A 24,221-nucleotide genomic window follows, 5' to 3' on the forward strand; every position below is an offset into this window, starting at 1 on the left:
GAATTTGTGTGCTTCTAAAGCCCTTCCGCCAGCAAACAGTATGGATACCGTTGCATTTCTAAGATCATTACGTTACTCAATAACAATGTTTGGCACCTTTTCTTTTGGGTACCAGTTGGAGTAGAACGGTACTTAATAGATGGATACAACTCTTGCTTACTCACTTTTTATTCTAGATGGCAAGTTGTTGTTGAGCTTCTCCCAAAATAAGAGCTCTGGCATCGTAAGTAATGTATAGAAGCAGAATGAATCTTTGATGTGTAATGGTTTTATTTCATTTGAACATGCATCAGATTACAATTGAATGCATCACATAATCAGTTCACAGTTCCACGTGTCCAAAAGGAGTAGGAAGAAGCAAAGCTTATTAAATCCTACCCCTCCATCTGCTACTTTTACAATCAAGAACTGTTACATTTGTTCACTTCCTGCTTTCCTAAAAGAGTTTAAGTTTTTTTATTTTATTTTTTTATTTTATTTTTGTCACGTACCGAAGTACGAGGTGATATGACCATACAATGACATAATGGGTACCATAGTAACCGTCAATATAGTGACTGGTTCAAGACTCTTCATCCTTGTATTTAGCAAACATCAACTGCTTGTATTGTTTCTTGAATTGGCTCATCGTTGTGCATTGTTTGAGTTCCTTACTCAATCCATTCCATAGTTTGATTCCACATCCTGAAATGCTATGGCTTTTTAACGTAGTCCTAGCATATAAGTGTTTCAAATGTAGTTCTTCCCTGAGATCATATTTCTCCTCTCTTGTAGAGAAGTATTGGATGACATTTGGTAATTGGTTATTTTTAGCCTTAGGTTTGAAGATGAACTATATCAGCAAGTTGAAGTATTTGTGATTTTAGAAATAAGGAGTTAGTATGTTCTCTGTAGGCGGCATTATGAATTATCCTTACTGACCTTTTTTGCAGTACATTTAGCGAATGAAGATTGTGTCACCTCTTATCCGAGGCAAAAAAAAAACCAAAAATCCCTTCTTGAGGCTGTGTTGGATTAAAAAGGACTTGGAGTGGGTTGAGTTTGTATTGGTGTCGTCACGATGGCTCAGCATCGCTCTCGCTTGATTTGTCACAGTTGCCTTGTCATCAGCTCTCACTCAAGTCTGTTCATGTTTGTCATGAAAAAGGGTTGGAATAGAGAAACAGGTGACCCTGTTCTGTGAGAGTTTTTCCAGTCCAAAGGCTTCTTGACTAAATGAATGGATACATATTTTCTGTATATTACCAGTCTGGTGAAGATCATAGAAGATGGATTTATTGTAACAGATCCAGGAACTCGACCGGCTTGATAATGACGGCCAGATCGGTTCTGTCATTAGATCCAGCTTCCACCACCTGAGGCAGCTGGCTAAAATAAAGCCTATTCTCTCCAGGCAGCATTTTGAGATGGTAATCCATGCCTTCGTTACCTCTCTGCTGGATTACTGCAATGCCTTATATGTGGGGGATCAGTGCGTCGGCCATCTCTCGCCTCCAGTTGGTGCAGAATGCCGCCGCACGTCTTTTAACTGGCATTTTATCTTCACTCCACTGGCTGCCTATATGTTTTAGGGTTCATTTAAAAAAAAAATGATTTGCTTTTAAATCCCTCAACTGTCTTGCGCCGCTTCTACATTTTTACACTCCATCCCGGACTCTCATGTCAGCTAATGAGTTGCTCCTGAGGGAGCCTAAAACAAAGCGGAAGTACGGGGGGGATTGTGCCTTTGCTGTTGCAGCCCCAAAACTTTGGAATAATCTGCCTCAGCATGTTTTTTAATATTTTTACATATTTTTAAATCCCATTTTAAGACCCACCTATTCTCCTTGGCTTTTAACACTTAGTAGGATGCTTACTTTTTACTTTTCTTTTTGGATTTTATTTTTTCTTACTTTGATCATACTGTATTTTTATCTCATTTTATTTTATCAATTTTAGATTTTATTTAATTCAAATTTACCATACTGACTTAATTTTTATTGTGCTCTGTATTTTTAATCTTCTTGTGCACCACTTTGGAAACATTGTTTAATCGTGCTATAATAAATAAAATGGATTGAATTGGATGACACAACCTGCATTCATCACGTCCACCGCGAGCTAGCTACAAACCCTCTTAATTTTAAAGAATCCTGTCTTGTGTAACAAGAAATATAGATCTGCTAACGGAGAATTCAATTAACCTGACGGAGGCCGGCTGGATGAATGAGATGAGATTGCCGCCAATGTTGCATCACCAAAATCACGATTCAGACTCCAAAAACCAGTTCGGTTTTCAGTGTCTTTTTATTGAGGCTGTTGGGGTTTTTTTTTTTGTTTATTTTTATTTTTAACTTGAAGCAAAAAAATGCAGAATAGAATTACCATTGAGACAAAATGAAATGCACTGCTATCAAGTACTGCACTCCATGTGTAGTGGAATGTAGTGCACTCCATTAATAATTGAAAAATGAATAGAAATAGTTCTGATTGGGAAAGAGTGTGTGTACATACTATATGCACATACAGTGTGTGTGTGTGTATATACAGTGAAGAAAATAAGTATTTGAACACCCTGCTATTTTGCTATTTCTCCCACTTAGAAATCATGGAGGGGTCTGAAATTTTCATCGTAGGTGCATGTCCACTGTGAGAGAGATAAACTAAAAAGAAAAATCCAGAAATCACAATGCATGATTTTTTAACAATTTATTTGTGTGATACAGCTGCTAATAAGTATTTGAACACCTGAGAAAATGAATGTTAATATTTGGTACAGTAGCCTTTGTTTGCTATTACAGAGGTCAAACGTTTCCTGTAGTTTTTCACCAGGTTTGCACACACTGCAGGAGGGATCTTGGCCCACTCCTCCACACAGATCTTCTCTAGATCAGTCAGGTTTCTGGGCTGTCGCTGAGAAACACGGAGTTTGAGCTCCCTCCAAAGATTTTCGATTGGGTTCAGGTCTGGAGACTGGCTGGGCCATGCTAGAACCTTGATATGCTTCTTACGGAGCCACTCCTTGGTTTTCCTGGCTGTGTGCTTCGGGTTGTTGTCGTGTTGGAAGACCCAGCCACGACCCATCTTCAATGCTCTGACAGAGGGAAGGAGGTTGTTCCCCAAAATCTCACAATACACGGCCCCAGTCATCCTCTCTTTAATGCAGTGCACTCGTCCTGTCCCATGTGCAGAAAAACACCCCCAAAGCATGATGCTACCACCCCCATGCTTCACAGTAGGGATGGTGTTCTTCGGATTGTACTCTTCATTCTTCTTCCTCCAAACACGCTTATTGGAATTATGACCAAAAAGTTCTATTTTGGTCTCATCTGACCATAAAACTTTCTCCCATGACTCCTCTGTATCATCCAAATGGTCATATGCAAACTTAAGACGGGCCTTGACATGTGCTGGTTTAAGCAGGGGAACCTTTCGTGCCATGCATGATTTCACATCATGACGTCTTAGTGTATTACCTACAGTAACCTTGGAAACGGTGGTCCCAGCTCTTTTCAGGTCATTGACCAAGTCCTGTCGTGTAGTTCTGGGCTGATTCCTCACCTTTCTTAGAATCATTGAGACCCCACGAGGTGATATCTTGCATGGGGCTCCACTCCGATTGAGATTGACCGTCATGTTTAGCTTCTTCCATTTTCTAATGATAGCTCCAACAGTGGACCTTTTTTCACCAAGCTGCTTGGTAATTGCTCCGTAGCACTTTCCAGCCTTGTGGAGGTGTACAATTTTGTCTCTGGTGTCTTTGGACAGCTCTTTGGTCTTCGCCATGTTACAAGTTAAAGTCTTACTGATTGTATGGGGTGGACAGGTGTCTTTATGCAGCTAACGACCTCAAACAGGTGCATCTGATTCAGGATGATACATGGAGTGCAGGTGGACTTCTAATGGGCAGACTAACAGGTCTTTCAGGGTCAGAATTCTAGATGATACACAGGTGTTCAAATACTTATTTGCAGCTGTATCACACAAATAAATTGTTAAAAAATCATGCATTGTGATTTCTGGATTTTTCTTTTTAGTTTATCTCTCTCACAGTGGACATGCACCTACGATGAAAATTTCAGACCCCTCCATGATTTCTAAGTGGGAGAAATAGCAAAATAGCAGGGTGTTCAAATACTTATTTTCTTCACTGTATATATATATATATATATATATATATATATATATATATATATATATATGTGTGTGTGTGTGTGTGTGTGTACATACAGGTGGTCCTCAAGTACATTCAAATTCCGTTCCAAGTCAAGTTTTCAGTCGATTCTATACCGAAATTAACTCCTATGTCACTTGGACTGGATGCAAAACACACGACGGACATTCATTCATTTATTCATTTTCTACCGCTTTTCCTCACGAGGGTAGCGGGGGTGCTGGAGCCTATCCCAGCTGTCTTCGGGCGAGAGGCGGGGTACACCCTGGACTGGTGGCCAGCCAATCACAGGGCACATATAGACAAACAACCATTCACACTCACATTCATACCTATGGACAATTTGGAGTCGCTAATTAACCTAACATGTTTTTGGAATGTGGGAGGAAACTGGAGTACCCGGATAAAACCCACGCATGCACAGGGGAGAACATGCAAACTCCATCTCTGTGTGGCGTTTTCCACTAGCCGTGAGTTCTGCGCGCTAACCACTCGACCACGACGGACATAAAACACTGTAATCAAACACTAAATACTGTCCAGGAGTTAAATGAACTTACGTTTATCCCTGTGAGGTTTAGGGTACAAGATCACTTCCTGAATCAACATAAGACTCGCTGGGATACAGTCAGCACAATCAACCTTTCCATCTTAGTAATAAGACCACCGTGTTGCTTTAGTTATCACTGTCGCTTTCATAGGAACAGATCTTATTCAACGGTCAAAATGTGGTGATGGTTTTTCATTTTGTCAACACACTTCCACCAGAAGAGCCTGCCTTACGCCTGGTAGACATAACGAAGTGCTAAAAGTTCATTAATAAGTGACGTCATTCACGCTGTGTAGGTGGAAATGAGACACACTCTACAGTATGCATGCATAGCTGCACACATTATGTATTCATTGGTTGTGTTGAAAGAAATGAGTCTGGTGTTTAGGGACCAAAATGGTAATGGTTTTATTTCATTTGAACATGCATCAGATTACAATTGAATGCATCACATAATCAGTTCACAGTTCCACATGTCCAAAAGGAGTAGGAAGAAGCAAAGCTTATTAAATCCTACCCCTCCATCTGGTACTTTTACAATCAGTAACTGTTACATTTGTTCACTTCCTGCTTTCCTAATATAGTTTAAGTTGTTTTTTTTTTTTTATTTTATCTTTGTCACTTACCGAAATACGAGGTGATATGACCATCCAATGACATAATGGGTACCATAGTAAGTGTCAATATAGTGATATATATAGCACATCATGACTGGTTCAAGACTCTTCATCCTTGTATTTAGCAAACATCAACTGCTTGTATTGTTTCTTGAATTGGCTCATCGTTGTGCATTGTTTGACTTCCTTACTCAATCCATTCCATAGTTTGATTCCACATACTGAAATGCTATGGCTTTTTAACGTCGTCCTAGCATATAAGTGTTTCAAATGTAGTTCTTCCCTGAGATCATATTTCTCCTCTCTTGTAGAGAAGTATTGGATGACATTTTTAGGTAATTGGTTATTTTTAGCCTTATGCATTATTTAAGCTGTTTGAAGATTAAGTTTAAGTATTTGTGATTTTAGAAATGAGTTAGTATGTTCTCTGTAGGCGGCATTATGAATTATCCTTACTGGCCTTTTTTGCAGTGCATTTAGTGAGTGAAGATTGCTTGAAGTAATCACTTAATTTATGGGGGTGTTCTTGACGTTCTTGACTTCTTGCCCCCCCCCCATTCTGATTAGACTGAAACACTTTTAAAGATCTATTCGGCTAAGAATCCTCGTAAAACTACAAATGAATTGATGTGGTATGCATGTTAAAATTGTTTCTCTTGTTTTAACATGAGCGTCTGTGTTGTTTTGCTCGAAGGGGAAGGAGACGACGACGACAACGGAGGAGGAGGATGAAGTGGCCGTGGGGATGGAGAAAGGATTCATGGATGAATTCTTTGAGCAGGTGCATTGTGTTCTTACGTCATTCAGTCTTTACACAAGTTCATATGTCAGCTTGTATTTTCAGTAGGTGTTTATATTAATCTTTTTAGATTAATATCAAGGATTTATTTACATGACAGTCACATGGCTGCATCGGAGAGTGGTTTTTTTTTTCCTTTTTCCTGTAAATGCTGTGCACGTACCAGGAACATGAATGGAGCGCTGTAAATGTCTCTCAGAAATGCAAATCATCAGTCATATTGTGGATGATTTCATCTTTGATGGCATTTTTGCAATTTCTTTTTAATGGCTATGTTTGCTACAGTGGCTACTGCAGCACAATTTGACTCATAATACATCTTAGGATGTATAACCTCTTCCCACTCGATTGAACTTGAAGGCATCCTGCATGTAAATGTTGTTATATGGGTTGCTTTTGGTAATATCAACAAGCAAATATATATATTATTTATATTTGGTAACATCAACATGCACATGTGTTAATTCCGATGAACAATTCCACACGTCCTAACCCCTCTCTGTTTCACATCAAACGTTCACACCTTTTGTTCACTTCCTTTATTCAACATGTACCTTTTACCCATTGTGAAATAACAAGTTTGACTTTGAAGTTATGAAAATCACCATTGCTAATGCTGCCACAAAAGGTGGTTCGTGTTGGGTTGAAAGCATGAAAGCGGTGTAACAAAGGCTCACTATCATCTGCAGGTGCCTTGGTTTCGAAACAATAAATCCTCTGTAATTCATATGGCAAAAAGACATTTCTGCGTTAACTCCAATATGCATACATTGATTCATTCTGTCAGACTCATGTATGAACTGTACGGTTTGCCATGGCAGCATCAGCTCATGCAAACTCAGTGTTTGTGTCTCCGTACACATTGTTGTGTGTGTGTGTGTGTGTGTGTGTGTGTGTGTGTGAGAGAGAGATCACCAGAGGCAGTGTCTGACCTTTGAGCTTAAACATGCACTCACTGGACACTTCATTAGGCACACCTGTCTGAATAATCAACGATCTAAAAGGACGGCTGTGTCAACAACGCTTGTTATTCATTCATTCATTTTCTACCACTTATCCTCACGAGGGGGTGCTGGAGCCTATCCCAGCTGTCTTCGGGCGAGAGAGGCGGGGTACACCCTGGACTGGTGGTCAGCCAATCACAAGACAAACAACCATTCACACTCGCATTCATACCTATGAACAATTTGGAGTCTCTAATTAACCTAGCATGGTTTTTTTGGAATGTGGGAGGAAACCGGAGTACCCGGAGAACATACAAACTCCACATAGAGATGGCCGAGGGTGGAATTGAACTCTGGTTCTCTGGAACTCTGCTAACCACTCGTCCAACACTTGTTGATTAATTCATTCATTTTCTACCGCTTTTCCTCACAAGTGTCACGGGGGGTGCTGGAACCTATCCCAGCTGTCTTTGGGCGAGAGGCGGGGTACACCCTGGACTGGTGGTCAGCCAATCACAGGGCACATATAGACAAACAATTATTCACACTCACATAGAGATGGCTGAGGGTGGAATTGAATTCTGGTTTCCTAGCTGTGAGGCCTGCGTGCTAACCACTCACAAAGTTTTTAAATGAAAATTTTGTATTAATAAGGAAGAAAACAGCCAAACTGACATGGCCCTGTGTGGAAAAGCGATTGCTTATATAAACAATCGCTTATATAATGCTAATGTGTTTATTATTATTGTCGTTTGCAGTGGTTTAGAACTGCACTGCATCCTTATTGAGAGCTGTTTTTAATATGTCCGTGGTTTCATACAACACGTTACTAAAATCACAGCACGTGCGTAGGAACAGACAAGACAACAATATGCCCGGCATGGGAGCTCAATAATGGCGAATTGGCCTTTTCCCACTTGTGCTTACAGTATGTGGGAGTGCTGAAGGATGCCAAATACAGAGAAAGACGATGCATCTTAAAAGTATATTTTTGTAGTGAATACTTATGCCAAGGAGCTAATTAAAACCAAGGTAGCATCTTGTTTGTATTTAAAAGCAACTAGTTACTTTTTTTTTCTCCATATTGTCCCACTTCATCACATGCAACTGTTTATTTATTTTTAAAGGGGACTTGTAATTATGCTTTTTCCATTTTTCTTAATTGTGCATAATGTCTTCATTATTATTATTGCTCAGCAGGTAGTCTTTACAATTCATGCGATGCTTTGCCATTTGACAAAAAGTCATTTCTTTTAGCAGTAGGCCATTTTTTTTTTTAAATATGCTTCATATGCACTTTGAGTTAAATGAGGTCAAAGGTTTTGAAAAGACAATTTTGACATTTTTAAATGTGTGTCTCAAATGTTCAATGTCAAATTTGGTTGAAAAGATAGAAATAATCCAAAAACACAATTAATTGAATGATTGATTAACCGTTGATTCATCGATTAATCTTTACAGCGCTAATCGTAGCCCAAATGTATATAACTTTCTTCATTTATTGTTTATCGTGAATTGTTTCTCGACCCAACCGTGGTAAATGAATTACACCGAAGTAGGATTCCTTATTTATTATACATTGAATATTTTCATAGTAAACGCATCAAGAAACTGTTTACCATGTTGTAATTACAGTTTACAGTACTCACATAAGTCACCTTTACATCCATTATAGTCGACATAATAAGAGAAAATATTATTAAACATATGTATGACGGACTTTTTTTTTAATCCACTTTCTGTTCTGTATGTAATATTACTGACACAAGTGAGCAGTGTGGAATACTACATATCGTCACAGTGTCTTTGAATGCATCTTCTGATTTCTTTATATTGATTGATTCATTCATTTTCTACCGCGGGGGGGCTGGAGCCTATCCCAGCTGTCTTTGGGCGAGAGGCGGGGTACACCCTGGACTGGGCACATATATGTAGACAAACAACCATTCACACTCACATTCATACCTATGGACAATTTGGAGTCGCTAATTAACCTAGCATGTTTTTGGAATGTGGGAGGAAACCGGAGTACCCGGAGAAAACCCACCACCCCAGGGTGGAATTGAACCCTGGTCTCCAAGCTGTGAGGTCTGGGCGCTAACCACTCGACCGCCGTGCCGCCCTTCTTTATATTGATTTTTTCAGTTAATTTAGCACATTTTTCTTTTTGAAAACGCATGATTTAGACCAGGGGTCGGGAACCTTTTTGGCTAAGAGAGCCATGAAGGCCAGATATTTTAAAATGTGTATCTGTGAGAGCCATATACATTTTTTTAAACATTGAATGCAATAAAATGTGTGCATTTTTATGTAAGACCAACAGTTTTAGATAATGGGCTCTAATTACGTAGACCAGGCACACTACCGCACGCCAATGGGGTGTGGCCAGCACACTTTCGTGAGCAGCGCAGTGTCTAATAATAAATCAAATACTTGTTGCCATTAATACAACTTCTGCTGCTGCATAATTTTGCACCATACTCCGTGTATTTCATTCTTTTGGCCATCTTCGTCAGAAGGCTTGGTTCTGCAGCTTTAGCTAGGTGACTATTTGACTAAAGGAGAAAAGTTTATATTTACATGTTGACATCTCAATGACCGAGGTAGACTACCGCATTACCCAGTAATAATCGAGTTTTGGTGTTTGACCTGGAAAATATCAGGAAAGATGGATATGGTCGGCCGTATTGCAGTAGAAAATAGATGGACGAATTAAAATGCATAAAAAAGTTGTTGATTTTTTATATTTTTAACAGTCATTTCTGTGATGTTTACTTTAAAATGTTAGCAAAAATACATTTTTATTGTGGTAAGAAATGCTTGAGAGCCAGATACAGTCATCAAAAGAGCCCTACCTGGCTCCCGAGCCATAGGTTCCCTACCTCTGATTTAGACAAATGTGTACAATTTGCTTTAATATGCATATGTTTGAGTAATAACAGGCCATATTCAACCACAGGACAGCGATGATTTATTAAAATATTTTGACAAAAACATGAGATTGAAGCTGCGAAATTCGAAGTGCAGAGTGGCAGGAGATTACGGTGTATTGTTTATCGCCCATTCCTATTCCCAGTCTGTCCTAATGAGATGTCAATCGTCTCATGTCCACAGTTCAGGGAGAAAAGTGGTTTTGTTTTTTTTTTTATGTATCCATTTTGTCTCCTGCCTTGATTTGAATGTAATAATGTATGTGTCCCTAGAGCCTGTTGATGAGCAGCAACGCTAATGAGAAATAGCTCATGAGCATTAAAGCTCCATATAAAACAGTAGCCCCTGCCTCGATTCCATAGAATCTCCTGTTTTGATAGGAATTGTACTGTATCTAACTGTTACAGTTACTAGTCTGTCCTTTTGTGTATCAAGTTGTCCAGCTTATCTATTGACTTTTAGCAATGCTGGCATTGCCTTCAGATGGCGGCTGTAATGAATTCTTTACCTTCTGCACTATCATTCAGCAGCAGACACGACATCTGACACGGGATGCACACTGGCACACTTATTTGCTTTTTTTTTTTTTTTTAATGATGCTCTGTCTGCATGTGTTATCACGTGTAAGCACGCTGTGTGTAATGGTGTGTTGACTTCACAGCTTTGACAGTGACGTGTGTGCAATATGTGATTCTCAGTATGATACACACACACACACACACACACCAAGCCCTTTAAAACAAAGATGAGCTTGCCAGACAGGATTTTGTTATATCTGTATTGTATTGAAAGAGGCATAAACACGTAGTTAGGCACACATACACAATCTACAATGTACCACAAAAGTGAGTACATACCTCACAGTAGACAATACTGCTATTGACTGTGACACACACAAAGAGGAGTTTTGTTTACATATTAGGTAACACAGTATAAAGCCGTTTTAAGCCGCCGGAAGTACTCTAGAAGTACGCTGTCTAATGTGTGAGTCTACCTTGTCTTATTTATGTCCAATATTCATTTTCTTATTATTTTATTGAATATCTTTTTAATTTAATTAATATTTACTATGTATACAAGTGTAAAGGTGACTATCTGAGTGCATCCTGGAAATATATCTGAAAAATATATAATAATATATATGAAATATGTCATATTTGTTGTATATGTTTACTTTTGTCTAAATAAAAAAATATCTACTAAAAATTTTAAAAGCACTCGGAGAGCGCAGACCTACACCAAGCGCTATAGATATTGGGATTTACACCATCAATATTCTAGTCCTACATTTATTTTATCGATATATTTACATTCCTTGACCATAAAAACATAACATGGAAGGGTTTGAATGACTTAGAGAATGCTTACAATGCTAACATTCTAATGTTAGCATGTTGACACTTTGTATTTCTATTAATGCCTACCGCTTAAATATTAGTATAATTATATTAGCATACCAACACGCTAACACCTAGCGTGATAAGGTGTCTAAGTTCATATTAATGAAAATCGCAAAAAATGCTAGTATGTGCATGTTTGCATGCTAGCAATGCTAACAGTGTCTATGAAAATGGCTAAAAATGCTGCAATGCAAATGTTAGCATGCTAACATTCTAATGTTAGCATGTTGACACTGAGCGCTAAGTCTTTCTATTAATGCCTACCGCTTAAATGTTATTATAATTATGTTAGCATACCACCTAGTGTGATAAAGTGTCTAAGTTCATATTCATGAAAATTGCAAAAAATGCATGTGCATGTTTGCATGCTAGCAATGCGAACAGTGTCTATGAAAATGGCTAAAAATGCTGCGATGCTAATGTTAGCATGCTCACCCCTAGCATTATAGTGCTAATTATTAATATAAGTGTCTATGAAAACCGCTAAAAATGCTTCTATGTATAATATTACCATCTTAGCAAAGCTACCAATAGTACTGAAATGAATTGATTGTTACCGAATTGATTGGGGGCTACACGGTGGACGAGTGGTTAGCGCGTAGACCTCACAGCTCGGAGACCAGCGTTCAATTCCACCTTCGGCCATCTCTGTGGAGTTTGCATGTTCTCCCCGTGCATGCTCCCACATTCCAAAAACATGCTAGGTTAATTGGCGACTCCAAATTGTCCATAGGTATGAATGTGAGTGTGAATGGTTGTTTGTCTATATGTGCCCTGTGATTGGCTGGCCACCAGTCTCTCGCCCGAAGACAGCTGGGATAGGCTCCAGCACCCCTGGGACCCTTGTGAGGAAAAGCGGTCGAAAATGAATACTACAGAATAAATGATTTTATTTCCAGTTCAGGTTGAGTATAATTTGCCCTGCATAGATTTGCTGTGTGCGGACAGCGTGCAGGAGCACACCTGAGAGGGAACATTGCCGAGGGGCTTGTTTGACCACATCACATGCACATACTACTTTGAACTCACAGCATCAGCTGGCACAAACACTCCGCTCTCTACCAACCCGGCCATTCATTCCCCTCTTTGCCCTCTTCATCACCATTTCTTCTGCCTCTGGCTCAGGCATCAGCTGCAACCAGCAGCAGGTCACATGCCATTGCTCTTCATCAATCCCCGCTTTCACCTCGCCTTGTTGCCAAAATGACGAGGCTCTGCCTGAGCACCTGGTCTCTTTACATCTCTTCCCTGTCGAATCACACATTTGACATTTTCATTTTCAGCTCACCTTTATCCTGTCTTCTCCACCTGTACATTCCACAGCATTCTCAGCATGGCACATTAATATCCTATTATCTCTGTGATTAGCTCCTGATTGGATCTTTTTTTAATTGGCCACAGGGGAGCGACAGAAGCCTGCATGGTACGGGGCTGGAGAGATACTAAAACGTTAAAACGCAACAATCTGTGCCAGTTTGCTAAGAAGATAAAGATGATGATGATGATGAGGAGGAGGCGGTTAGCGAGCAAAGGATGGAACACTTGAAGCCATCTCATGTATCCGTGAGTCACGGTGTGGCTGTCTTAAGACAACAAGAGCAAATTTAATTAGTCTGGGTGAAAAACAACATCAGACGCGGTGGGGAAAAGTGCACACACCTGCAGAAACACAACATAAGAATTTCACTTTGATATCCGCCACTGCCTTGTTTCCTTCACCGCTAATTCCTGCTAATGAAGTCACAGGAGCAGCAAGACAAATGACATCTGTCTTGTTTTGTTTTGGGTGCGCTAATGAATGAATGGAAGGCTTGGGGGGAGCCAGCAAGTCTTGCATCTGTTCACTTTATACTTGCGTCATCAGTTGCGTACTGAAAATCAGATGCCATCTATATTTTTTAATAAAATAATAATAATTACAAGAGGCCAAAAACCAGCTTTGTGTGTGGCGAGTTGTAAAGAAAAAAATATCTAGCATGTCAGCTTAGTCTGCAAAGAGGTAGTATAAATTAAAAGGTAAAATAATTTAAAACGTGCAATAAAGGCCTGTTGTTTTGGCAATCAAGTCTGGTATTTGTCTCACTGAGCAATTACTGACATCTAGTGACCAATGTAGAATCCTACACTCATATTTTGAACACGTCTTCTAAATTTCTTGTACAGTCATCGCGGACAATTGGTTCCAGACTTGACCATAATAAGTGAATTATTAATAATATTAATATTAATAATCAAAATATTTTTGGAGGTAGAACCTTTTTATGACTTTGTAAATATGGGTAAAAAATCTTAAAATAAAGCCTGGAGCTCTTCCAACTAGCTAGTATGATTTTGAGCGAACAATATTGTGGTATTTCTGAGGTAGTACAACATGGCAGAGTATGTAGCCTACCTGAGTGGATAATACACCACCTTTTTTCTTCCAATATAGAGTATCACACCCCTCAGTATATACTAATGAAAAGGTAAAATTATTTAAAACCTGCAATAAAAGCCTGTTGTTTTGGCAATCAAGTCTGGTGTTTGTGTCACTGAGCAATTACTGACACCTAGTGACCAATTTCGAATACTACACTCATAGTTTGAATACGTCTTCTAAATTTCTTGTACAGTAATCGCGGATAATTGGTTTCAGACTTGACCATAAGTGAATTATTAATAATATTAATATTAATAATCAAAATATTTTTGTAGGTAGAACCTTTTTATGACTTTGTAAATATGGGTTTTAACATTATTAGAGCCCTGTACACACTCATATTACACTCATATTATTATTTGTTTAGATCATATTTACAGGCTACAGGATCACTGCAGGGACAAAAGATAGCTGCTGCTAGCATAGCTAATAAACCGAGCTCACTTTTTAGCCTCGTCAATTTACTTGTGGAATGGGGAAGAAGGACAAAGAAGCCAATAACTTACCACTTCCACACTGAACGACAGGATAATTTTTTTTCTATTACGTCCAAGGTTTTGTCTTGAATGAATAAAACTTTCTATTGGCTGCCGTTTGAAATGATACAGTATATATTAAGAAATGCTGTCATTTCAGTTAATATGCTAACAACTTGAATTTAGTATCATTTATGGTGCTACACTTCTAAAGTCCGTCCATTTCTTGACAGGTGGAGGAGATCCGAGGTTTCATCGAGTCTCTGGCAGATAAAGTTGAGGAGGTGAAGAGGAAACACAGCGCCATCCTTGCGTCACCAAACCCTGATGAGAGTAAGGCTTGTTTGCTGGCCGTTTTGTATGGTTCCATGTTGGAGTTTGTTTATGAAACTACAGAAGAACGCCTTAAACGTTCTCAGCAGGTACACTTACACAATCTAATGCGTCAGTTATGCTTTTGTCAGGATGACAAGGCTGTCAATGCGTATTGTTTCTAGACTGGTCAAATGTAAACAACCCAAAGGTTCTTTGTGGTTTGGATAATGCAGAGCAGTAATACAATTACAAGAATGTGTGTCGTAATGTCTATTGCAAAGTTACTATGGTACACATAATGTCATTGTATGGTCATATCACCTCGTACTTCAGTACAAGGTACATTATTAAAAAAAAAAGGGTTTTCATGACATCATGAAAGGCCATCATGGACATGAGGAATACCACCTCTAACCCACCCGAGCTTAGAGGAGCTCTCTCTGTGTAATACGCCCACCAATTCACAGAGGACAGTTTTGGATTTAAAAAAAAAACATCTTAAAAAAAAGCCTGGAGCTCTTCCAACTAGCTAGTATGATTTTGAGCTAACAATATTGTGGTATTTATCACATTCAGAATCGACTACTGCAACAGTATTCTTTACGGTACAACATCCAAAACCCTCAACAAACTACAATATATTCAGAACTCAGCTGCTCGCCTCCTCACCTCCACCCGCTCCTGTGAACACATGACCCCCGGACCTCCGGCTTCCCGTTCCCCAATGTATCCATTTCAAAGTCCTTCTCATCACCTACAAAGCGCTCCACAATTTGACCCCTCCATACCTCACAGACCTCCTCCATCCCTCCATCGTCCATCACAATCCCCCGCGTTACCCTTCGCTCCTCAGACTCCAACCTCCTGGCACTCCCATGTAAGACCAAGCTCCCAACCTGGGGACACAGAGCCTTCTCCATCGCTGCCCCCACCCTCTGGAACTCTTTACCCCATTCACTCCGTGCTTGCCCCGACCTTCCCACCTTCAAAAAACAACTCAAAACCCACCTGTTTTAATGTCCAACTTTTTATACCTGACTGCTGCGCCTCGCCTCGCCCCGCTTTTAGCTTTGTTTTAGCGCTGAATTAATGTATGGATATTGTATTTTAATGTATCTTTTACTGTTTTCATTCAACTCTATTTTTATTTATCTACTGTAAAGCATCTTTGAGTACTCTATACACATCTCTATACAAATAAGCTCTATCCAACTAAAATGTATTATTATTATTATTTCCGAGATAGTACAATATGGGAGAGTATGTAGCCTACGTGAGTGGATAATGCACCACCTTTTTTTTTTTTCCAATATCAAATATCACACCCCTCAGTATATACTTATAGGTTATCTCATGGTTTGTCTGGTATCAGGCGTGCCAGTGTCAGCCCGAGACCAACACTTGGGGGCATGATACTGGGCCTGATACCAGACAAACCATGTGATGATCTTATTATCACATACTATTTAATCATGAGCTTATTATCACGTACTATTTAATCAAAAGACCATTTTGTTTCCAGAAAATGTTCAGTTTATTACATGTATTATATCTAAACAGTGTAAACACAATAATTGCAAAAATATTTCAACAATAATATTTTATCAACAGTCTTATCTTATCAATGTCTGACAATTAAAGTTCCATTCATCAAGTTTGGGCAGCAAAACAAATGCTGTGTGTTCACGCTCGTGCGCTGTTCTCTGATTGGTTGTTTACGGGCACGATACCAGAGCAGCGCGCTCTGAGTGGACAGCTACGGGGGCTGATACTGGACATGGTTAAACTCTATATTTTATCAGTATCACTGCCCTGGGCTTTAACACAGTATCATTTCGGCCTTTTCCCGTATCATTCATGGGCGGTTTCTAGGGTACAGGGCCAATTAATACTGTAGTATGTGATAATTATAGATATCGTTAGATTGTACAGATGGACCTAATGTTGCGGCCACTAGAGCATCCTTCCTGGTGCCGCCGCTAGGCTTAGCCTGACATAAGCTGTCATTCTCATCATCTCGTCGACTTTGCCTCCTCTCAAACAGATTTCCCCTCCAGGGGATTCAATTGCTCTAACCAGCCTCCGGAGACTTGACGCCGTTCCCCGCTAACGTCATTTTAAGGCTAAGCAATGATGCATAGCCGTGGCATGATATTAGATTTCCTGCATTTAAGCCATATTGAGATGCATTGCTTTTGCATTTATCCTGCCTTTTTAATTGGCTTAAGGAAGCCCAGCTTGAGAAATCATATACTTATTGAAAGAAATGACTCCAAAGCTGTGTGGAGAAGTTTACAAATTGGTGCCCAATTTGTCTAAAATGTATCCTATTGAGCTTCTTTTTTGAAATAGCTTGATTTTCGCTATTATGTTCCTTCTCAGGGTGTACTTTCCTTTTCATTATATTCACCACTGCGGTCACTTCACTATTTTTTCTTTTTTCTTGTGTTAAATAATGCTACGTATGCTGCCATCCGTCTTCCATTATGGCATCATTTGTGGTGTCTCACACCTTTTTCTGATTCCTTTTTGTCAGGCCATTGATTTGGACTCTCACAAAAAAAAAGGCTGTCTTCTCACTAGTAGGATCCATTACTTGCATGAGGAGGCATCGATCTGCTTGCTTGTGCACTGGTAGACCAGTTGTCACCAACCTTTTTTGAGCCCAAGATGGCAGAAGTGTGAAATCAGTAGCCACGTAAACAGGAGGAGTTTTTCCTCTTTCTGAATGGAATCTTTGCCGAATTACTTTTCCGAAAACAATGGTATCCATAGAAAGGAATATTCCAATCTCTTGTCTACATACGCCGCTATAATCAACCAGAATAGTCAATGGGGCATGCGCAGTAAAACGTAAACATCAACATCACGTGATACCGACTTCCTCGAGTTTTTCTTTCACTTGTTGGAATAACTCTGTATTGCCAGTTTTTCGTTCGTCCGGTCTTGAAATTTAGTTTGGATCAAAAACAAACTTTCCGCAGCAGTCCAGTACTGATTACTCGCCTCCATTTTTAAAACCGAAGAACGTCTTAAGCTGCGTGTTACGTCATATCTCAGCATTCGCTGAAAGAACGCACCCGGGAACAGGAAAAGATAAAGTTCAATCTCGCTAATATTTTATAATTAAGCTCGGCACAAGTTTTATATAGATATGTATTTTCTTTTTTAATAAAACTGGACTTGTGAATGGCGTATAGAAGGGTTTAGATTCTGTTCCACAGATGGCGGTAATGCACACGAAAGCTGCTTGCAAACCGCCAATAAACAACAGAAGAACGCAGTCTGGCAACTTTCCGATTGAGCGGGTACAAGATACCTCAATCGGATTGGGGAAAGGGATATTCCAACCCTGTGAATCCGATTATATATTCAATCGGATTGGCACTTTTCTCTCGGAATGGTTAGATTCTTTCCGTTTGAGCAAATAACCCGAATGGAATTGGAATATTTGGGTCCATGTATACGTGGTTATTGTGGTTCAATGAGGAACAATGAATATGTACTGTGACACTGTTCTCCCTTGTGAAATATTATATTATATATTCATTTGGATTGGCACTTTTCTTTCGGAATGAGGTGTATACAAAGGTTACATTCTTTCCGTTTCAGCAAATAAACCAAATACAATTGGAATATTTGGGTCCATGTATACGTATAAAGATGGAAACATGCAAAAATTGTAGGCTTTATGCTGTAAATTATAGTATATAGCAGTGATTTTCAACAACTGTGCCGCGGCACACAAGTGTGCCTTGAGAAATCGTCAGGTGTGCCGTGAGGAATTATTCAATATTACTTTTTTAATTAACATGTATTAATTTTCTGCAAATATTATGTCATTGTCGCGTGTCATTGGTGTAAAGACTGGCAGAGCAATGTAATATTCGTCCGTGTGGCAACACGTAGCTGATTGCCTCGTTTCTCTAATAGACTTAGTGATGCACGTGAGAGGTAGTGGTGACATTTTGTAACTTTGTCGGTTAAATTAGTATGCGGATCAAAAGGATCTGCTGTGGCGAGTCCGTAATCAGGAAAAAGCTGAAAGAAGCAAATAATGTTGGTTATTGGTGTGCCGCAAAATTTTTCCAATGTAACAAACGTGCCGTGGCTCAAAAAAGGTTGCAAAACCTTTTATAGTATACATATAGTTTGCACAGGCCACTAGGTGTCACTATAACATGCACCAGAGTTGATCGCTTATGGCAGTTTTTTTTTTTATTATTTGATAATTACAAGTAATAGCCATCATCATTTTGACGAGCCCTGTGTTCGAGACACAGAAGAGGCCCTTAACTAGCCCACCACAAAAGGTGTCTCATCTAACATTCAGCTCAATACTTAATTTGTGTGTGTGTGTGACAAATGCATATCAAGTCAGCTGCTGATTTAAATGTCAGCCTCCGTCATGACGCATAGATCGTTATATCTGCTGGTGTTGTGAACGAGCTTAATAAACCACCTGCCTTATCACATCGGCCATTTTATACGTAGTCTGGTGTGTCTGGAATGCTTTGGACGAACTCTATGCTTCTTGTAACTTTGTTAAACATGTTCAAAGTAAACAAATGCAACGAAAATAAAACTAAAAATAAAAGTAGTCCATAAATGTGTGTAGAAAATCCATCTGCTTAAATGCGGTCGAAGCAGGTTGCACCCAGCTATCCCACCTCCACCTCCTTCCGAAAGGAAGACTGTAGAGGAAGAGGGCGAAAAAAGGATTGGCACAAAGTGTAACGTGACGGTTATGCTGGACGGGGGTCATGTTATTCATGCGCATGTCCGTTCCTTAAAGGTGTGTACCAAATTTGGTGGTGATTCAGCCCACAACCCTAAAGTTAGAATGCAATGGTAATGGTTTTATTTCATTTGAACATGCATCAGATTACAATTGAAGTTGGCGATGAGACAGCCGAACCTGTGTTGGACTGTCTCATTTACATCGCTCGGCTGTACGGAGAACCTGTACTCGCGTATCAGTACCTGCCCTATATCGGATACCTGGGAAGAATTAGAGATTGACCGATATGTTTTTTTTTTTGGGACAGCCTTAGCCGATGGCCAATTTTGCTTGGGCCGATATTTGTGGCCGATACTGCTTTTGCTCCCTCAAATTTACATGAAAAAATGACAATGATAATAAATATTACAGGTCTCAAGTTTAAACAAATATTAAACTTGAGACCATATAATATATACCGATTCAAGTAAAGAACGCAAATATCGGCCCGATATATCGGCCGACCGATTTATCGGTCGATCTTTAGTAAGAATACTCACTGACAAGCACGTGAAACTCCACGTGTAATGGTTTTATTTCATTTGAACATGCATCAGATTACAATTGAATGCATCACATAATCAGTTCACAGTTCCAAATGTCCAAAAGGAGTAGGAAGAAGCAAAGCTTATTAAATCCTACCCCTCCATCTGGTACTTTTACAATCAGTAACTGTTACATTTGTTCACTTCCTGCTTTCCATAATACAGTTTAAGGTTTTTTTTTGTTTTTTTTTTAATAATGCACCTCGTACCAAAGTACGAGGTGATATGACCATCCAATGACATAATGGGTACCATAGTAAGTGTCAATATAGTGATATATATAGCACATCATGACTGGTTCAAGACTCTTCATCCTTGTATTTAGCAAACATCAACTGCTTGTATTGTTTCTTGAATTGGCTCATCGTTGTGCATTGTTTGAGTTCCTTACTCAATCCATTCCATAGTTTGATTCCACATACTGAAATGCTATGGCTTTTTAACGTAGTCCTAGCATATAAGTGTTTCAAATGTAGTTCTTCCCTGAGATCATATTTCTCCTCTCTTGTAGAGAAGTATTGGATGGCATTTTTAGCTAATTGGTTATTTTTAGCCTTGTGCATTATTTTAGCTGTTTGAAGATTAATAATATCAGCAAGTTTAAGTATTTGTGATTTTAGAAATAAGGAGTTAGGTAGCTGTGTTGTGGTATAGTCACAGTACCGTCATGTGGTATATTACCAGAAATGTAATAGCACAGGAAACACTATAAGAGTTTTGTTTTGACATGTGTCAAATATTGTGTGCAGCATTTTAGAAGTAAAATAATTACACAAACATACAAACAATCACGCACTTTTAGTTATATCTATAAAGGCAGATTTTTGTCTGGTTATTGTGTTCTAGTGTTGCCCACTTGCACATCATATCCAATCTTGTAATATAATTTACAGTACTTTTTCAATTGTGTAATGGCATTATCCAGCTTTGTAGTATTGGGAATCATCAGCCTTGTTCCCCTTTTTTCCTCATTGCCGTGATTGATGATGCAACAGGCGATAGATTTGGTCATGAAAGGTCAAACGTCATCAATGATTGGACCCGCCTGAAGTGGCTTCCCCAGAGAAAGCATAAGGACATTACATGAAATACATCCTTTGAGGGGGGTCAAACATGATAAAAATCTGTTTGTAATTGGCCTGAACTGTATTGAACTGGGAGATGTGTGTTTTCTTATATATAAACAGTGGCAACAAGTGGTTGGCACGCAGGCCTCACAGCTAGGAGACCCGAGTTCAATTCCCACATTCCAAAAACATGCTAGGTTAATTGGCGACTCCAAATTGTCCATAGGTATGAATGTGAGTGTGAATGGTTGTTTGTCTATATGTGCCCTGTGATTGGCTGGCCACCAATCCAGGGTGTACCCCACCTCTCGCCTGAAAAAGACAGCTGGGATAGGCTCCAGCACCCCCGCGACCCTCGTGAGGCTAAGCGGTGGAAAATGAATGAATAAACAGAAATACACACACATACATACACACACATTGTGTTCAGTGTTTTCATTTATGCTAACATTAGCATTAAGGCTAACTAATATATACATACTGTATTTTAAGCAAAGATTAGCACTAGCTTTAAGTTTTTAATGATTAATTTTACGCAATTCATTGTCTCAAACACTGAATTAAATGGAAAAATTAATATTAAAGGTCTAAAAGAACAATATCTGACTGGTCTCCAGCAATCTATAGAAGTACAACATTTTAATGCAAGCTAATGCTAACAATTATGCTAATGCTAACAAGTGGCTTTAAAGGGGAACTGCACTTTTTGGGGGAAATTTAGCCCATCATTCACAATCCTTATGTGAAACATAAACGTGTATTATTTCCCTTTTCTTAGCATTGTAAGCTAGCTGAAATTAACTTGTGTTATAATGATCAGTGTAATTATGAAACAATCCACTTTTATGTGGCATCTCACTCGTATACTAAAACAAGACAATCTAAATGTTTTTTCCCTTGCTATTAAAATATTTCTATGCCAAACCCCACTCCACTCCACTCCACTGCATGCCAGAAAAATAGTAAAAATACATTCACACTGGGATTTCACACAAAAATCAGACCTCGTTTTGTGTCTTTGTTCACACTTTTATTCACCAGCCCTTCCACTATGGCTTCTTTCATGGCTTGGTACGTTCCCAGTCACCGTTATTTATGTTGGTAAATAGCACTGCTCTTGTCCTGACTCATCAACTCACAGCGTCTTTGGTTTAATTGCAGCCTTTTTTGGCCTGAGTGCACTCCCACACTCTGAAGGCAGCACACAAATGATTGTTTAGGGTACGTTTACTTGACAACAGTTGAGTGAAAACAATTGTTTGAAAACGTTTTGTCTATAGGTGACAAATCATGAACGTTTTTTCATGAACTGTGATGCCGGTAGCTATCTATACTGGAAACACAATATCTTTATTCATGTATATTGTTTTTTTTTTCTTTTGGCTGTGTCTATATAGTAATATATAGGGATATATACAGTGATGTGGAAAAAGTATGATTTGTCACTTAAATGTTTCATATCATCAAATGTAAATACTAGTCAATGACAACATGGATGCTTGGGGTCGGAATCAGTAGCGATTGGAATATTCCTTTCCATGGATACCATTGCATTCGGAAAGATAAAAACTCCTCATGCAAACGTGGTTATTGTCCTGCTGCATAACCCAAGTTGGTTTCCGATTGAGGTCACCAACTGATGGGCAGAGATTCTCCTTCGGGATTTTGAATGCTAAAAAAAAATGCTATTATATGGAATTCTCCTGTTGCTCCGGCTTATTTGGATTGATGTCTTTAACTACCACAAGCTCAGTAATAGGAACCTAACAACCGGCTCAGTTAAAACTATGAGTTCTGAGCAGTTATTACTGTGATGGAATTCATAGATGCCTTTATGCCATTTGGCAGACAAGACAGGAAGAACCCATTCAGGTGCTCATTACATTTGAGCATTTGCACATTCTGCGGCAGACAAATCTCTCATATGGTGCTTAAGTGTTCAATGATCATTTCCCAAAAGACCAGAGTTCCCCTATATTTTAACTTGTAGCTGGTGCGTATTTAATCCAGTGTTGTGTACTTGAATTGCAGCAAAACTTACTCGGACTGGTCCTATTACAAAGTGTCACAACTTTAAATCAACTTCATATACCGTACACTCTTCATGAAAATTTGAAGAGCAGTTGAAAATTCATATTTTGCACTTTTGGCTCTAAAAATTGCCCATTTGGAATTTGCATGAGAGCACCAAACTTGGGATCAAAAAAACGGAAGACAGGGCTCTACATTAAAAACCAAAATGACTTGCCCATAGGGAATCCTTAAGGTGAGAACTACTTGCCCGAACTTGCCCCATGTAAAATGAAAAGACTGCCATAATGATATCATGTAATTTTTTGCGGCATCACATGAGAATCTCAAATAAATAAAATAATAAAATAAATAATACTGTAGCGTTGCGTGTGTGTTGTATTCCGGGCTGTAGTTTCATGCATGGACGCTGGGGGGCAGTCATGTTCAGCTCGCGGTCTTGGAGCGGGCGTTTTGGGACCAAAGAAGAGGAACGAGAGGGAAAAAAGGAGAAGTTCGGTTGCCGTGCGCCCAGCTAGTTAGTTAAGTCCGCAACAGGCCAGTAAGTTGTTTTTCATGCTGCCTTGGAAATAAAAACCATGCAACGATAGAGGTTCATCACTTTTTGCTGTTTCCTTCAGAATTAGACGATGTTGGCAGCGACGCCATGATGGATGTTTTCGTAGTCAAACGATCGCTGATTGGTTGATCGCAAACAACGGGTGTGGGTAAAACGCGGACTGTGGATTACGGACCGCGGTCTAAATAAACGATTCTGATTGGTCCATTGCAAGGATTGCTTTGCAAATTACCACCGGAATTACACAGTCCGTGTTTTACCAACACCCAACAAGAACCGCTTCATGCCAAAGTACACTTGCCCGACGGGAATATCACTGATTAGATTTACTTGCCCGAATTTTGTTTTAACTTGCCCCGGGCCATCGGTACATCGTTATTGTCGAGCCCTGGAAGAACATTTTATTCTCTGATAAGAAATGTAATCTTGACGGTCCACATGGCTTCCGATGTTACCATCCCACCTGAAATGTTTGCCATCACTATCACGGGTGCTTTTTCCTTCAATGGAGCAATAGAGTTTCAGGTTGTGCAGGGGTGTCAAACGGTAGATGACTATGGTGAGATGTTGCAGTGGGCAACGCTAATGACTGATGAATGATGTCACTCTTTTGGGTCACTCTTATGCGTATTCCC

At 39.3% G+C, this 24,221-nt stretch overlaps 1 protein-coding gene across 6 annotated transcripts in view; it reads left to right on the forward strand.

Annotated features, from left to right (window-relative positions):
• The window catches only part of stx1a (syntaxin 1A (brain)), a 57,531-nt gene that overhangs the window by 10,782 nt on the left and 22,528 nt on the right, over positions 1–24,221 (forward strand). For all 6 annotated transcript variants that reach the window (XM_058079852.2, XM_078792912.1, XM_058079855.2 and 3 more), the window contains exons 2-3: positions 6,015–6,101; positions 14,523–14,622. In XM_058079852.2, coding sequence (XP_057935835.1) covers positions 6,015–6,101; positions 14,523–14,622 — 187 coding nt within the window. The remainder of the gene's footprint in view (positions 1–6,014; positions 6,102–14,522; positions 14,623–24,221) is intronic.

Source organism: Doryrhamphus excisus, linkage group LG8, assembly GCF_037039965.1.
Source record: "Doryrhamphus excisus strain RoL-2023G ecotype Guam linkage group LG8, RoL_Dexc_Guam_v1.1, whole genome shotgun sequence".
NCBI classification, from domain to species: Eukaryota; Metazoa; Chordata; class Actinopteri; order Syngnathiformes; family Syngnathidae; genus Doryrhamphus; species Doryrhamphus excisus.